This window comes from Crinia signifera, chromosome 3, assembly GCF_055691185.1.
Source record: "Crinia signifera chromosome 3, ASM5569118v1, whole genome shotgun sequence".
In the NCBI taxonomy this organism is placed as follows: domain Eukaryota; kingdom Metazoa; phylum Chordata; class Amphibia; order Anura; family Myobatrachidae; genus Crinia; species Crinia signifera.
The window spans coordinates 167872238-167890786 of record NC_139219.1 but is presented as its reverse complement, the minus strand read 5'-3'; the positions used below and the strand labels follow the sequence as shown (position 1 = coordinate 167890786).

The 18549-nt window shown below is 43.2% G+C and overlaps 1 protein-coding gene across 1 annotated transcript in view; it reads right to left on the bottom strand.

Moving 5' to 3' along the window:
* SLC22A16 (solute carrier family 22 member 16) overlaps window positions 1-18549 on the bottom strand; it is a 47015-nt gene that overhangs the window by 15562 nt on the left and 12904 nt on the right. Inside the window, exon 3 of the mRNA XM_083176903.1 lies at window positions 2711-2828. Within this exon, the coding sequence (XP_083033029.1) occupies window positions 2711-2828 (118 nt within the window). The remainder of the gene's footprint in view (window positions 1-2710; window positions 2829-18549) is intronic.

The following is an 18549-nucleotide window of genomic DNA, read 5'->3' as shown; positions in this document are numbered from 1 at the left end:
CTTGATGGACGTAAGTATAAAGCACAACACACGCACACATTTCCCCCACTATCCACGTCATACCCCCAGTATCCACATCGGCATGGAGTTGATTTTATAAAGTGTGACGAGCGCAGCTGGCCACCGGCCCGAAGCGTGGCGAGCGCTCACCACGCTTCAGACTCGGTGGCGAGCTGCGCTCGCCACACTTTATAAAATCAACTCCACGCCGACGTGGATACTGGGGGTATGACGCTCAAAGAACTGGTCCTGGTTTTAGAAATTCAGGGGTCTTGCTGGGACTTGTAGTTCCACAACATTACACAATAGTTTAATCTATTATTAACCATTTATCAGCCTGGTGCCCACCGCTCCAGGGGCACCGGGCTTCAGCCTGGTCAGGGGTAACTGTGGAGTGGGGGTACCCCTTTATTGGGGGGTTCCCACTCCTCCAGGGTCCCTTCCCGGGCTAACCAGCCACAGGTATGAATGCTTTTGCTGGGAGAACTTGCTTAAAAAGTTTCCACCAGCCTTGGCATTACCATGTTGGCTGTTTGGGCCTGGTGCTGGTTGCCAAAATATGGGGGACCCCTACTCATTTTGTCCCCTGTATTTTGGGAACCAGGACTGGCCCTTGAGCCTGGTGCTGGTTTTAGAAATCCTTGAGGATCCCCTGTTTTTGTCCCCTGAATTTCTAAAACCAGGACCAGTTCTTTGAGACCAGGGATGGTTATGTTTTTTTTTATACAAATCACACATGTGCATTCATTCGCACATTTTCATGACAAAAATTTGCATTCCATTAACTAGTCGATTTCTTCAAAAAATTTGCGACTTCAAAACATGCGATATGGTGGGATTTCAGAACCTTACTAAAAATTGCATCCTATTAAATGTCACCCACAGTCTTTCCAGTCACCTCACCTCCTTCCATTTTACAATCTATAAATAATATCACCATCTGTTATATCCCTTAAAACTGTCTGTCTAGAAGTTATGATTGACTTCCAATCTTAGAGGAAAAAAAGACCCTCATCCACTCATTCACTGGTGATCTATTGACTGGACTAATGTAACTTCCTGTAACCTGGCCTCCCTAACTCATGTCTTGCTCCACTCTAATTCAACACTTTTGCTCAGCTGATCTTTCTCTCCAACAGAATGGTTTCTGCCTCCCCACTCCTCCAGACCCTACACTGGCTTTTCTCCCACTGTAACTTTCTCCCATTTCATAATCCCACTTGCCTACTTCACACTTTTGAGTGCTATCTCTCTTGCAACAGATTCACACCTCAAAAAATACTCAAAAGCCATTTCTTTACTAAAGCCTACCAGCTCTCACACTATTGCACCCCTCAGTGTTTCTTGTTCACTATTGTAACTCCCCCTCCTCCCATGTTTATCTATCCCTTATCTATAGATTGTAAGATCTCACAATCCTGAATTCTTTCACATATTAATCTTCTATGAAGGTCCCCATACACTGTGTGATTTGGGCCCGATTTCACCCGATTCGGTGTCGGGAGGTCGGACGGGCTGCACATAAGATTTAGTAAAACTTATGTGCAGCTTGGAGGCAGGCAGGGGACACTGTGTATAGGAAGCAGGGAGCTGAGCGGGGCGGGCTGATGTAAGGAGCCAGGCCTGAGAGGCAGTGGACGCACTGACCTGGGCGGTGATCGCCGCAAGCAGAGAGCCGGGCAAGGGGAGGCAGTGGTCTGGGCGGTGAACGCAGCAATGGGTACCAGAGACCCTGTAGCGTAGGGGAAGCCGGACAGCAGTGGGTGCACATAGAAATGAATGGACAGTCAGTGATTGGCTGAGAGCTCTCATCCAATCACTGGCTGTCCATTCATTTCTATGTGTTTATTTTCTATGTGCGCCCGCTGCTGCCCGGCTTCCCCTACCCTACCCGGCAATCTGGTCCCCTCGCTGTCCAGTGCGCAAGCTGCCTCTTTGCGTCCCTTGCCTGGCTCTGTGCTTGCAGCCCCCCTGCCCCGCTCAGCTCACGGCTCCCTCTGACTGCAGCTCCCCGGGGACTGCATGTGATTAATCGCATGCAATTTATCACATGCAAAACCTGGCACATCAAGTGCCAAATCGTGTGTGAGGGATGAATGACTGACATAGATAAACCTTAAAGGGTTATTCAGGTGGTGAAAGCCTCTTTGATAGGAAAACTACTGATTATAACCTTAGTATTGGAGGTGGCATTAAACACTAGTTTTAAGTCTCCATGATAAACTGTGTGTAATGTTCTCTGCAAATAAATCAAATTGAAAATGTGCACAAAGGGGAAAGTAAACAGTGCTCTAATCACATCCCTCCCAGTACCATGCACAGATAAAGCACAGCATACTGTAAATGCTGTAATCAGTAAGCAGTATCTTCTAAGCAAACACTTTGGGTGGAATGTAATATGATGAGAGATTCAGAAAATTAGAGATTTGGTAAGAAATCTCTAGTTTTTTTAAAGTGGCAATCATTTATACTTCAAAGTCAAACTGGTTTTGCAGTGTTTATGATTGCCGCTTTAAATAAAACCTGGAGTTTTCTTACCAAACCTCTCAATTTCTGAATCTCTCTTCCTATTACATTTCCCCCTTTTTTTCTCCTATTATTGCTAAACCTATTACTAGTAAAACATACATTTAAGATTAAGGCTCTAATTAACTATTTTTTAAAATTTAGAATTTGGTATACTGTAACATATAATAAAATATAAACACACCGTGGCCAGGAAAAAACGAACAATGACAAAGCTGTAGTAGTCGAAGGTAAATGCCACAACAACACCGAATATGAACTGGCATGAGCTTGTGATCCACATTATTGGTCGTCTTCCCACTCTGGAGATGAGGAGAAAATAAGTATTTTATCATTAAAAAAAACAAAAACATTATCTCATCAAAGTAGCAGGCATGAAGATACGCATGCCTGTGTGTTATCATAGTACAGTATTACTTATGAATTCCACTCGATAATTTCTATTACATGTACTTATTCTGTCCCCAAAACAGGCATAGTGTTCAGGAATGATCTGGTCAAATACTGTATGTTTGTTTTATTGGTGGAAATGGATGCTTAGAAATGCTCTCAGTACCTGGTGTGTGATGCATAAAATTCATAGCAAATGCTAAATGAATTACCCTACTAACACTGGATGCTTAAAAGGTTTGAACAGTAAACAAAGACAAAATAAGTGCAGAATTTGTCTGTTTTAGGAAAATCTTGCATTTTCTAGCAGAACACCGATGGACTCTCAGATTTTTGGTGTTCCCCACATACTGCCAGTAGAGTAGGTCACCCTCCCACTGACTAGTCAATAAGGCTTGATTACACGATTCTGGCCTAACAATAAGAATACTCGCCCATGTTCGACACATTGGTCAGCCAGGAGCATTCTCATGGGACATATACACAGTTCGATTTGGACACATTTTCGATTCGATTTTGCTTCTAGAAGCAAACTCGAATCGACATTGAACCTAAATCTAACAGTGGTAACTGCCTTTGATCTAGATTCCCGTGGCACCGGGATCGAAAGCAGAAATAGACTTGCCTGGCAAGTCTATTTCTACTTCAATCTGGAAGTCCGAAGGCAGTTACGTGCTGCTCTATGCAGCATCCCCCCTCCCTCCCTCCCTCCCTCCTGTTTGATACAGGCAACCCAATTTTCGAATCAGTATCGATGCTGCTGGGATCGAACCATGTGTCAAAGTAGAAGATTGATGCAATATTAAAATACAAAAGTCCTAAATAAATACACATTGTCAAATATATGTATAACTAAATAATTTTGAACCTACAAACATATAGACATTCTTGCAGTGTTTTTGTTATACATTTGCACCTATCCATAATTTTTTCTACACACTAGATTAGTAATCTATTAAAGGCATAAAGAAATGTATCTAAAAACCTTTAAAGAGAATGTAGCTTAGTGATTTGTTTTATTTTGTATAATAAAAGTAACGGTACTTATGTATTATCTGGGCTCCCATGTTAAATGCACCCCATGTTTTCATACCCCTACTATCCAACTACGCATGGAGTTGATTTTATATAGTGTGGTGAGCGCAGCGAGCCACCGTGCCCAAAGCGTGGCGAGCCCCACGAGGGGATGCGGTCTCATAAGAAAAATGGGAGCCCAGATATTACATAAGTACCAAAGTAACAAATAATTTTAGGTTTCTGATTTATGTTGTAGCTTATAAAACATTTTTATGTGACTTTCAGTACATAAACAGTAACAACAAAAGTGCCACCTGCAACGCATAAAGTATACCAAGAATGTAAAAGGTTAGAAGCAGAAGGGGTCTGTTAGAGCTTGAGATATTGGGTGGCTGGCTGGAACTGGACAGACACGATAGAGGGGACTGGAGAGACAAATGGGACTGGCTGAATCTGGAAAGACACTTGGGCTGGCTGAAACTGGAGAGACACCAGGGGCTGGCTGAAACTAGAAAGTGCTGACAGGATCTGAAGAGACCCTGCAGATCTTGAGAGACTCAAATGAGCTGGCAAGAGAGACACTGGGGGCTAAAGAGATAGATGGGGGGCTGGCTGGAAAGACATGGGGGGTGGCAGGGGGCGAATTGGGAATTAAAAGCAGCCCGGGAAATAATTTGAAGCAGCCCTAGGGGGGAGCGATACCTTTCGCGCGCGCAAATTTTTAGGGGGCGTGGTCCATTTTTGCCGCTGTGGGGGCATGGCTAGTAGCTCACCCACACCCACAGCCCACCCATTGACCCGCCCCTTGAACCACCTCATTTTTTACATTTGCTTCAAATCTATTCTTGATTTCGCACACGGTAATACCACATACACGTTACGTCACACACTGTAATGCCCATTACACGTTATGCCACACACTGATGCCCATTATACATTATGGCACACACCGTGATCCCCATTACATGTTACGCCAAAGACGCACACCAAACATTTGCCCCATAATGCCTATTACACGTCACACATCCATATTATACCACATGCCATAGAGCCTATTACACATTATGCCAGGGCTCAACAATTTTTCATAAAAGAAGGACAACAGTGACAGTGCGCACCAGAGGCCATGATGCCCATTACGAGTTATGCCAGGGCTCAACAATTTTTTTAAACTAAGGACAACAGGGATAGTGCGCGTCGAAGATGCGCGTCAAAAATTTACACCGTAATGCTTGCTACACGTCACACAACCCCCCACATCCAACACACACATACTATATACACACACACGCACATCCCCCCACAAATATGTTTATGCACACATCCCTCCCACACATATACTGTATATGATGATCACACACACACAGTATATGCACACATCCCTCCCACACATACTGTAAATGCACACATCCCCCACACTCACATACTATAAACACACATATATACTGTATATGAACACCCACACACACTGTATACGCACACATCCCCCACACACACACATACTATATACACACATATATACTGTATATGAACACACACACACACACACACACTGTATACGCACACATCCCCCACACACACACATACTGTAAATGCACACATCCCCACACACACACATACTAAATACACACATATATACTGTATATGAACACATACACACACACACTGTATATGCACACATCCCCCCCCACACATACATCCCCCCCCACACATACTATATACACACATATATACTTTATATGAACACACACACACACTGTATATGCACACATCCCCCCGCACACACACTGCATATGAACACCCCCCACACACATACACTGTATATGCACACATATACCCCCCCACACACACATATACTGTATATGAACACCCCTACACACACACACACACACAGTATAAATATGTACACATCCCCCCCACACACTCACATATACTGTATATGCACACATATACCCCCCCCCCCACACACACATAATGTATATCAACCCCCCTACACACACATCCCCCCCTACACACACACATACACACTGCATATGAACATCTTTCTCCTCCCTCCCCCTGAAAAAGAATACCCGCACATGTCTCACATTCTGTTCGCCTCCAAGATATATGGCTCGGCGGCTCCCTGCTGTGATCTCTTGGGGACGGCAGGGCCAGGCTTAACACATGTCTCACATTCTGTTCGCCTCCAAGATATATGGCTCGGCGGCTCCCTGCTGTGATCTCTTGGGGACGGCAGGGCCAGGCTGTGGACATGGTGCGTGGCATCACTGGCGTGGGTAATGAAGCCACGCCCACAGTCCTATCCTATTAACGCTGCGCCTTCTGTCAGACAGTCCGCACAGCACAGCAGAATCCAGCTGTGCCTGTGAAGGGTGTGCGGTGCGGCAGCGCAGTGCTGGCAGCTTAGTGAGCTGGCCGGAAGCACTGCTGCCGGCCGGACTGACGACCTCTCAGTTACTAGGCCGGCCGGCAGTCATGACCAGCCAGCCCGACAGAGGGTGGATTGGGCTGGCCCAGCGGGATTTCTCCCGGTATCCCGGTGGCCCAATCCGCCCCTGGGGGGTGGAGTTAGAAGATGGCTTGCTAAAGCATGGCAGACACTTGGGAGCTGGAATAAGAGAAGGGGGTTGGCTAGAGTTGGCGAGACACTAGGCCACTGGAGAGACAGAAGGGGGCTGGGGACAGCAGAAATTTTGAAGGGGGCTGGGGACATCAGTCTTGATGGACCACCTGATGTAGGTATACCATGAGTCTCGGGTTTATGAGGATGGAGTAGAGCTAATACAATTCAATTGTCATAGAATCTCATCACATTGAATGAAAAGTGCATTGCTTAACCCCCCATCAATTACCTCATTTGGCAGCCTCTTCTCTTTGGCTCCAACAGCAAGTGTGTGTGCTTGTCTATGTTTGTGTATGCACAAACCTGAATGTGATGATTGTGACCATAGCCATCTTGCAAGAAATGTCCGTAATAAACAAGGTAGTGACATTGGCTCAATGGTGGCAGGGTACATTTCTATTTGTTTTGAGCTGATGGTAGGATTCAGGTGTGATGCAGACCCCATGAGGCTATAGATCCCAGTTGTCAAAAAGACATCCTGTAGGCAGGTGGCGGTTCCATAATTATGTGGGGTTCTTTCACATGGCTTTTGCGGTGTCTGTTAATATGCATAAAGTCATATTTGACCTGTAACTACTATGTTGCAGTGCTTGGTGACAATTTGCAGTCCTTCATGTACCCGCATAACGATGGAATATTCCAGCAGGATGGTGCGTCGTATGATTGGTCCCAAGTTGTCCAAAATTGGTTCCAGGAGTGTTCTGGAGAGTATGGAACATGGTGGAAAGGTCTTTTCACATCCAAATCCTGCACCTATAAATATCAAGGAGATGCGAGAAGCTATCCAGATGGCATGGGTCATTATCTTTTTTGAGGTCTTGCATCTACGTGTGGAATTGATGCACATTGTATTGATGCCCTTTGCCAGGCTATAGGGGGTCCTATACGATACTGGGCCCCTATCCCATAACTTTTTTTTGCTTCAGTGTGTGTGTAATAAATTATATTTACATATATTTATTAAGGATAAGTGTTCAGCATCTCAGTATTCAGGATTCTGGCATTCAAAAAACAATGTTTGCATCCTGACTACCACCAGGAGACTAGCACCAGAATACCAACATTAATCAGGATGGTGGAGATGTAATCTCAACTGCCGGGATGCCAAACATAAGAATACTGGGGAAGGTTAGGGTTGTCCAGTTTTCAACCCTGTCACTTCATTAGAACCAGAGGTTTCACATTACTTACGCAAAGCTCTCATTATTTGTTATAGAGAAAAGAAGATCATATTAAAATTATGGCTGGCGTCCATGTTGAAAAAAAAAAAAAAAAAAGACGTGTCAGGCAAATCCTTTACTATTATGAAAGATCACATTATAGTGGTCAGATTGAGGTCACCTGCTATATTCCCTCATCTTCTCAAACAAACAGCAAAATTTGGAGCAGGTGGTAAAAGAGATCACTTTAAATTAAATATTTATATATGAAAATATATACATCACAACATTTCTAATGGTGCCCACACACGCACCGATCCCGGCGGTGCGATGCTATGCGATGGGGTGCGCGCTCCCGCGGCACCTCATCGCACAGTACAAAAAGTATGTGCTGCACATACTTTTTGTACTAGCTTTTTATCGCATAGCATCGCATGCACAAGGCATATGATACGATGCAATGCTATGTGTGCTAGTTAAGCACAGAACGCACGCCGGGATCGATGCGTCTGTGGGCACCTTTAGTAGTATAATAATCTAAATAATCAGTTTTAAAGGTATCAGTTGTATGAAAAGTCAGAACATAAATTAGCTAAAGATGGTCTTCTGTTCTGAGATTTAAATTTTTTTTTTTGAACCGTGGCAATTCAGCAAATTTAAAATTACTAACTGCCTGTAAAAAATAAATAACATTTTTTTTTATAAATTTTTTATATTTGTGTGGTCCTATTTTATGGGAAATATATAGCTATTTGTACTTAGTTTGATTTTAGAAGAGTACACTAGACTAAAAAATACAATCTTTAAATGCTGAAGTAGCTGTTATCTGAAAACATAAATCTGAAGGCATCATATGTGATAGAAGTATGTTGGTACTTGTGTATTTTGGCGGCGCCCATCGCATCGCATACCATAAGGCATGCGATGGTATGCGATGCAACGCGATATCGCGCGATATTGTACAATGGCATACAATTTTAAAATTGTATGCCATTGTATATGGCATACAATGCCATACAATGTGATGCGATTAAACATTGTATAAGCACCCTAATGGGTGCTTACAATGTTAAAGGCACCCCCACGCCACCCCCCCACTATAAACGTGAACCCGAAGCATGGCGAGCGCAGCGAGCCCGCGAGGGGTGGCGGTACGCGTCCTCCGACCTTTTCATACCCCCACTATCCACGTCGGCGTGGAGTTGAGAATAGAAAGTGTGCCACTGAGCCCGAAGCGTGCTCTCGCCACACTTTCTATTCTCAACTCCACGCCGACGTGGATAGTGGGGGTATTAAAAGGTCGGAGGACGCGTACTGCCGCCGCTCGCCACGCTTCGGGTTCACGTTTATAGTGGGGGGTGGCGTGGGGGTGCATTTAGGGTGCTTATACAATCTTTCATCGCATAGGGGGTAAAAATCGCATCGCATGCCATCGGGTGCATGACATGCGATGCGACGCGATGTACACATCACGCGATGGACATCGGGGGCGCCGCCAAAATACACAAGTACCAGTATGTTTATTTGAAGCCCCCATCTACTTGTCTAATTTGGCCACTTCTCCTCGATTCTGTCAGAACGAGCCGAGAAATTGGGTGAAAAGTGGTCAGATGTGTTTGACATCCAATCAAATGCACAGTTCCGTGTGCATCAGATCAGGGTTGGAGATTAAACCTGCGAGCAGTCTCTTGGCAATGGAGAATGGGATTGCATGCAATATATTACATGAAAAAGGATTGCATAGATCACAGGTCTTCAACCTGTGGCCCTCCAGATGTTGTAGAACTACATGTCCCAGCATGCCCTGACAGTTTTGGCATGCTCTTATAAGAAAAAATGTGGCAATGCATGTTGGAACATGTAGTTTCACAACATCTGGAGGGCCATAGGTTGAAGACCCATGGCATAGATATATCCCATGGGATCCTGCCGCCCAGAAAGATCCCGGGTGGCAAAAGGGGATCGGCTGCGACTTCTCTAGGGGAGAAGTCACAGTAATGGATGGGGGCCTTAAGACTGCTACATAGTTCAATGCATGAATAAAAATGCAAATGTAGCAGGCCGCTTGGAGAAATTCAATACACAACTCAATCTGATTGCTTTGTGTGTGGACAACTGGGTCATGTGTGCAAAGTTATTTTTATTATAAACAACTTAAAAATAAAATGACGTTTACTGAAAGAGATGATGGCTAGACTAACAAAGGTATAATGATCTATGCAAACAAGGTGATCAGGTGGGTGTATGGAGTATAAAGCTCCACAGGTATTGTAACTCCAGGTTTCAGTGATGTACAATATTCTGCATATAGGGAGGAACATATAATGCAACAGTCACACCCCTAAGATTGAAATACCATGATTCCTGAAGCAGGTGGAACATCTCCAATATTTACAATGTGGCATGGCCTCATCTCCTAAATGCTTGGACTTGACCCTGCAGATTGTGGCCCAAAAGAACTCCACAATCTGCGGGGGTGGCATGACTAGTCGACTTTCAGAATCTCAACATAGACGTTAGGGCGACAATCAATATGTTGGGGAAAAAAAACTTAGCTTGACATGGTTGAATTCAGAATGACAACATTTAACATGTTGATTCCAGAATTTGCTTATTTTAGCAAAACACTAAAAATTAAGAAATAAACAAATGACACCATATACCGTATCAACATTTTGGTGTTTTTTCTATTCCTTGGAAGGACAGAAAATAGGACTTGGTGATTTCTATAGGGGCGTATATTTTTTCACGCACCTCCACAGCAAGTCTGATTTTTCACCAGAACTTGCTCTGCATCCCAGCAGCACCCCCCACTAATGTCTAATTAAGAAATTGGAAGTTTACAACTAGCTACATAGTTAGTAATTACTCACCCTCCAAAGCAATCTTCTTCATCCAGCATCAAGATCCAGGTCTGCAGCAGTGAATGTAAAGTGTGAGTATCTGCAAGAGTGTTTAACCCTTCGAGTGCCAACATTGCCGTGAGAGACACTCAAAATATCCACTAAAAATGCCAGCATTGCTCACAGCGACTGTTCTTTTAGCATAAATAAATACAAGTACAGCCAAGTCAATTATTGAAAATTTAGTTAACGATTGCACCCAAAGAAATTTCAATGTATTTATTTATGCTAAAGGAACAGTCACTGTTAACGGGGCTGGAAGTTTTGTGGCTATTTTGAGGATCTCACAGCAACTTTGGCACTTAAATGGTTAATTATGAGTGATTGTGTGTGACACACATCTCTCTCTCTGCCCATTTTGGGGGAAATTTACTAAGATGTGTATTCTACTTCACATGTGATGTTGCTATGGGCATCCAATCGGATCCTGTCTACTATCTAGAGTGTGCTAAATAAATAAGAAGTAAATTCTTATTGGTTGCCCATAGCAACATCACAAGTGAAGTAGAATACACATCTTAGTAAATTTCCCCCTTTACGTCTGCCCCACCTTCATTGTAAGTCAGAGCAGTGTATGGCCATCTGATCCCCTTTGAGCCGCAGAGACGAAGGCCATACGTACAGGCAGGTAGAACCTCCGACTCCAATCTGATGCGCATGGCACCGCACATGATGTCAAACACATCCAAGTCAATTGATTGAAGTTTAGTTAAATATTGCACCCAAAAAAAGAACATTGTGTGATATTTTGAGGATCTCTCACAGCAATGTGGACACTCAAAGGGTTAACAAAATGGTTTGCTTGGCAATTTTCACACCTATTTTGACAAATTCCCTTGGCACTCAAAGGGTTGTTAAAAAAGGTGAAACAATTTTAGCTATTTTTTTGGGCAGATGTGCAAGATGTGAAAGTAATTGAATGAAGTTCAGTACAAATGGACTGCTGAGCTACATCTAAATCCCAAAATCCAAATACCTGTTTATACATAAATATCCATGACATTTCACCTTCACGGTGTCTGCCAAAAAAACTAATGAGGCCTGCTATTTCCCGGAGATCTGGCACACTAATCCTGAATCCACTGGTTCAAGCAAAGTTCAAAGTTACTACAAAATAATTTTCTGCAAATCTTTAGAGAAAAAACAGTGTCCTAATTGGTAATGAAAATAAGATTTTTTTTAGTTGATACTTTAGGCTTACAGATTACAAATTGAATTTATGTTTTAAAAAAGACTCTTATTTCGTCTTTCTGCAACTCTGTGGAAAATAACTTGAGTATGTACTAACAGTTCCCAACTGCTGCCAATTTTCAGGGATAACAACCAGTTTCAATATTTTATCCCCTAGAAAAGGTTACTGTTGTACATTGCAGTCTTTCCTAGTCTGGACATTGATGCAATTAAAAAAATCATGTTATTACCTGGGCTTTGATAAAGACAATCTGACTTTCTTCTAATAATAGTACAGGTTGAGTATCCCGTATCCAAAATGCTCGGGACCAGGAGAATTTTGGATAACGGATTATTCCGTATTTCGGAATATTTTAATATTTCAATTATGTATTTTGAAGTATCTTGCATGTATGCTGTATAAACACATAAAATACACACAAATATATTTTATTACCACATAAAATACACACAAATATATTTTATTTGTTCAAAAAACAAGGTTTCAAAACATGAAACAAAATTTGTGTACTATCTCAGATATTGATTTTGAATGCCAAGCAATCATTTTCTTGCACATATATAGTGCCAGTTACATATTCTGTCACCAGTAGTGCTGTTACAAATGTCCCCAGTGAGTTTTTAGCAAAAAAAATGTTTTTTTTTTCACTTTCTGGAATGTATGGTTTTCGGAATAATTTGGATAACGGATACTCGGATACGGGATACTCAACCTGTATGTATTTTATACATATCATGATCCTATATCTTAACTATTCACTTCTAAATGTCTGAGCAAAGGTTGCACCTCAGGAGCCATAAGGTCCATACACACTGTGCGATTATGCCCAGTGTGTATGGACACCGATGACCACTGTCATGGCTGGGGGCAGCGCTATGCAAAGCCGTCCTTGATGCGGGAGCGCACAGCAGCGCTCACCGCTCAGTCATACACACTGGGCGGCTTTGAGCTTAAAGTCACCCAGTGTGTATGGGCCTATAGAGTTTCCATTGAGCTAGTTTCATCAGAAATGATTTCTCTCTTTTACAGCAGCCAATACAATTTAATCATTATACCATATCTATATATTATTTTTAATGTACATACAACTGGTGCCATTTATGGGTATAGGAAGGAGGGGGCAGATACCTTTCTTTTGTCACAAAATGTATTAATTCCAAGAGAAATAACCTTTCTTTTACTTTTTCTGTGACTTTTAACCACTTGCTGATCATGGTCGCATGGGCATCTGAGATGCATCTGATGAAACCATGCCCAGGGAATCCTGCCATTGGCTGCCAGAAGCTTCTCCATCATCAGGTGCCAGGCCTCAGTTACACACACACATTGCCAGCCAGTACTGACAGTTTACATTCAGTATGGGGTTAAATTGTCAGCCAGCAGTGACAGAGTACATACAGTTATTGTGGAGTGGAGACTCCACTCTATTAAAAAGCCCCAAACACACTACCCAATCACAGACGACATTGATATTGAAGGTGGCGGGGATCCGGAGGGGTGTCGGCATCGGCAAGTGCATAGTAAAGGGAGCAATGGCAGGGGTCATGCTGCACTGCAGCATGGTCATTGCTAACGAGGACCTACTTTGTCAGTACATGCAGGATAAGGGAGGGCTTCGAAAACGAAGCATGGGAGGTTGCATCGTTAACAATATTCAGCATACACACTAGAAGATATAGTAAAAGATATCGCTTTCTGAGTGATATCTTTTACTATATCCTCTAGTAAGTATGGGGCTTAAGACAGGGTGGATAGATGTGTGTGAGCCAGTATGGGGAACAATGTGCCCTTACCCCATTGAGATATGGTCACCCCATGTAGGTCGACATGCATTGGGTCGACCACTAAAAATCAGCAGGGCTTAGGTCAACAACTGAAATAGGTTGACATAGCTCAGGTCGACAAGGTTGGAAGGTCGACACAAGCATTAGGTCGACAATTGCAAGGTCGACATGATTTTATCACTTTTTTTGAGCCGACATGACCTACCATCCACTAATGTGCTGAGCAGTGTCAGAGATAACAGCGCTGGACCGGGTGAGTATGTGCGACTGAATTTTAAATGTAAAAGGGGTGTCTATGAAGCTTTTCTGGGTGTGTGGGTGTCATTATTTACACATCCTTTATTACAGGTGAATTAAGAGACACAGCAGCAGTTGCGGTTTTTCCTATATCCTGCAGCCCACTCAGGTAAAATCTGCCACTGTAGTGAAGCCAGATGCAGTCTGTGAGACTGCCCTGGCTTGAGTGTGACTGGCAGTGACTTCCACCGCCCTGGGACAGCATCAGACTGCAGCCCTGGGCGGGGAACCCTTCTTTAATGGGGTGTTCCGACTCCACCACGGACCCCATCCAGGGCTGACCAGCCACGGTGCTCATCGTTCAACCGGGGGACCTTTTATAATAAGTGCATTTCACCACTGGCTGTTGGAGCCTGGTTCGGGTTCTAAAACATGGGGGACCCCCAGTTTTTTTATCCCCCTTATTTTTTAACCTGGGACTGGTCCAAGAGCCAGGGGCTGGTTTTGTCCCCCATATTTTTGTAACCAGGACCGGCTAATGTTTTCAGGAGGGGAGACCCCATGTCATTTATTATTTTACATGTTCACTTTAACACATTTTTTTGAGAGAACCAGGCACAGATCTCACTGATCTGTGCCTGGTTCTGTCAAATTCACCAGTCCGATACTGGTCTATTGTGTTTGTGAATTTTGGTAATGTTTACCAAAAATTGCACCCTATTACATTTGGTGGGAAAACAACTAGATGCGATTTGAAGTGTGAAAAAAAAAAACAGACAGGCCAAAATGGGCGATTTCACTGGCAAAAATTGCGAATTATACCGCAACTTGCATCCTATTACATGTGCAAATTATACAACACAGGCAAATTTGGCCTTTTTTTTAACACAATTCGCAAGTTATAAAATCGCACCCTATTACACATGTCACCCCTCATTTGTTATAAGCCAAAAACAGGTAATTTACAGCACAATAGAAACAGGCTATAATTGGATAGTCCGATTTACTATTTTAGACCGTTTTTGCTGTTAAATAAATTACCACGGCAATTAGATACCGGCCTCAGTATCTTATCATACAATATGAAAGTATATAATTGATCACCACTAACTTCTTAAATAAGGCCTGGCCAACCTGTGGCTCTCCAGCTGTCCTAAAACTAAACATCCCAGCATGTCCTGCCACAGTTCTAGAATTTCCAGGCCTGGCTTAGATCATAAGATAAATTCCATTTATTTAAACTTTCTATGCTGCCACCTCTAAATATCGACTTTGACCATTATGTGTATATGGCAATATACTGTAGCGAACTTCTACTATCTCCACTCCACTTTACCTGCTGTTTATATAGACTTGTTAGCTCAGTCAGTGACTAATTGCCCCCTTCTCTCTTAAACTTTATCTGTTTTAGGGAGATCTTTGCTTTAGATCAGCGGTTCTCAAACTGTGGGTCCTGACGACAAAGTGGACTTGGAGAACCACAAGTCCAAGCATGCAGGGCATTAATGGGCCTGCCGGTTCTTGTAGTTCCACATCTAAACCAACACTTAAATAAATCACACACCGTAATAAAGTATAACTTCAATACACACCACACAACATACAATCCATACTTAACTGTCCTCTTCTCCAGTAGAATCCATAGGATACCTTAGAAAAATCATACTCACCATCCAACCCGAGGCACCCCTGCAAGTGTCCCGAGGCACCCCAGGGAGGCTAGGCGCACAGTTTGGGAACCACTGTCCTAGTGAATACCAACTGTTCCTGCGCCTACTGTTGTTCCACAGTGAGACCAAGTACAATGCAGGAGAAAGAATGGGGCCGATGCAGGCCTGTCCGCAGTGCCGGGAATTCTGTGATTATCAATAGACTGTGGATGTTTATGGACCCCAATGCACGTGTACGAATCCTTCCAGCCATATAATCCTGCTAGTGTTTCTATTTGCAAGCTGTTGACAAGGTGATAGACAGGAAGTAGGCGTCTGTGAGTGGTAACCAGCCGTTTCATGGGAGTGCCAATAAAACCACTAAGCATGGCAGAAAAATGCTGGTAGTGTCAAGAAAAACAAATCCGTGCCTAAGCATTTTAGGGGAGAGTGTGTGACATCAGAAACAAGCCACGTATGCCTGTTTTTATACCAGCCGCTGATTACAGTAAGGGGAAAAATTACTAAGAATACGAAAAATCGTATTCGTGTTCTTAATACGTATCAATTCGTATTCCGGAGGATAATTTACTAATCAGTCGTATTTGACAGATTTGTATTCTCCGATGGCGTATTGATTTAAATATGAATTCGTATCTGAAAAAATACTAAATACAAATTCCTTTTTTTAAATACAAATTTGTATTGGCAGCCTGCATGGTCAGATCCATGCAGTCAGATCCGTGCAGGCTTCAGTGTAAAAAAAAAAAAAAAAAAAAAAAAAAAAAAAAAGAAGAGGTTCAAAAAATAAATATATATAAAAAAAACGGCGTGGGGGTCCCCCCTCACAGCCGTAACCAGCCCCAGGCTCACAGAGCAGCTCCTGGTTGAAAAAAAAAACAGGGAACAAACCGAGTAGGGGTTCCCCATATTTTTTACAACCAGCACAAGGCTCAAGGGCCAGTCCTGGTTCCCAAAACACGGGGGACAAAATTACTAGGGGTCCCCCATATTTAAGAACCAGCACCAGGCCCAACCAGCCAGCAAGGTAATGCCACAGCCGCAGGGAGACTTTTTATACAAGTCTTCCCAGCCAAAGCATTACCCCATGACCGGTCAGCCTGTGCAGGGGTGGGAGTGGTGACCCCCGCAATTAAGGGGTCCACCACCTCCAGAATGTCCCTCCCCAGGCTGAAGCCTGGGGCTGTCCATGGCACCCCTGGGCATTGGGTACCGGGCTGATGAAAGTAGTAAAAAATAGAAATAAAAACTATTGTGTGTGGAACTATAAGTCCCAGCAAGCCTCCCCCACATGCTGGGACTTGGAGAACCACAAGTCCTAGCATGCAGGGCATTAAAGGGCCCACTGGAACTTGTAGTTCCACAGTAATAGAAATAGTTAAATAAACACACTGACACACACATGAAAAATAAAACTTTAATACATACATAGCCCATACATACTGATACCTATCTTGAGCCTGTAGGTAGGTCCCCATCCATTGCTCCTGGGGTCCGGGGATCCTGGTGTCTGAAGAAATCCTTTTGGGGACCTGTGGAAGGAAATTATATTTACCAAGGTCCTCCGGCGTAGATGATTCTATTGGCCGCCAATGTGACCAGATAGCTGTTGCACAACAAAAACCTGGCCTGTGCAAGGCTGCAAATGGCCTGTGAAAATCATGCCGATTGGCGTTTGCTGTAAATCCATTCCCAACTCACTCACCATCGAATGATTTTCCCAGATTGTGCGTAACCCAGAAGCTATTCTGCCTGTGCGATAGAAACAGGCTGATCGAGGCTGGAGCTGATGTCACACAACCGCTCTGAAATCGCTTGGGCACGCCTGTGTTTCCCTGACACTCCCAGAAAAGGTCTGGTTACCTCCCCCAAACGCCGGCTTCTTTGAGCATAGCTTGCGATCAGAAAATATACTTTTTTTTTTTACTGTTTGGCTTCACGCATGCGCACTATGATCAACCTGTTTGTGCAGTCAATTGATAATTAGCAGCCTTGTGCAATTGCAGGGATGCAATCAGGTCTGAATAACCTCCCAGGGCAGACGTGTAATTAGGATTATATAGCACCAACATATTCCATTGCATTTTACAATAAAAAAAACAATCTTTTTGTATTCAAAATAAGAATTCTAAACTATAGATGAAATTTGGGCACTAGTAATTATTACTGTTAATGGATATTATTCAGTTAAATTAAAAATGTAATTTCTAAAATAAAATGTATGTTATCATTGAATCTCTTTGTTTCCTTGAAACAAACTGAAGAAAAATAAAAGGGAGACGTATCAAACCTTCTAAAAAGGCCAAGACAAGAAGTTCCTCCTAACAACAGAATATCTTTTATCTATCATTTAATTAAATGTACTTGGTATTGTTATCAAGCATTTTCAAATGCTGTATGCACAGATGTGCAAATCATAAGAATAAAAACAGATATTGGGGGCGATTCAGGTTGGCTCACTAGGCAGCGTATACATGCTGAATGGCCGCTCCGGACCCCCCCTGGTGCCTGAATTGCTTCCCTGCCAAGCCAGGGCATGTGTTCACTAACACATCCCCTCACATGCGACAGCTTTCATGACAAATCAATCGATGATCACTGACCATCGATTGATTTCTCCTAACTTCAGAAATAAAAGTCAGTCTAAATTACTTTTATTTCCTCCGCAGATTGCCGGTGTTTGGTGTGGAGTTTGTATGTTCTCCATATGTTTTCATGGGTTCCCTGTGGGTGCTCTTGTTGCCTTATAATTAGTTGCCACTTTTAATTTAACTTTATCATAAACATGCCGATTCCTTGAGCTCAGAACCTATTACATAACTATTAATGTTAAGGTGCCCATACACTGAGCCGATTTGGGCAGATTTCAATGAATCAGGCTGTAATATCGGCTCAGTTTGATGTCCCCTCAGGTCCAATGCACGGTCCTGTGCGGCCTCCCAGGGAGCTGCCGGGGGCTCTCAAGGGCAAACTTTTCCGACTTGTCCTTAGGACAAATCGGACCAGTGTATGGGGGCCATTAGAAAAAGAGACCCAAGGCTCCT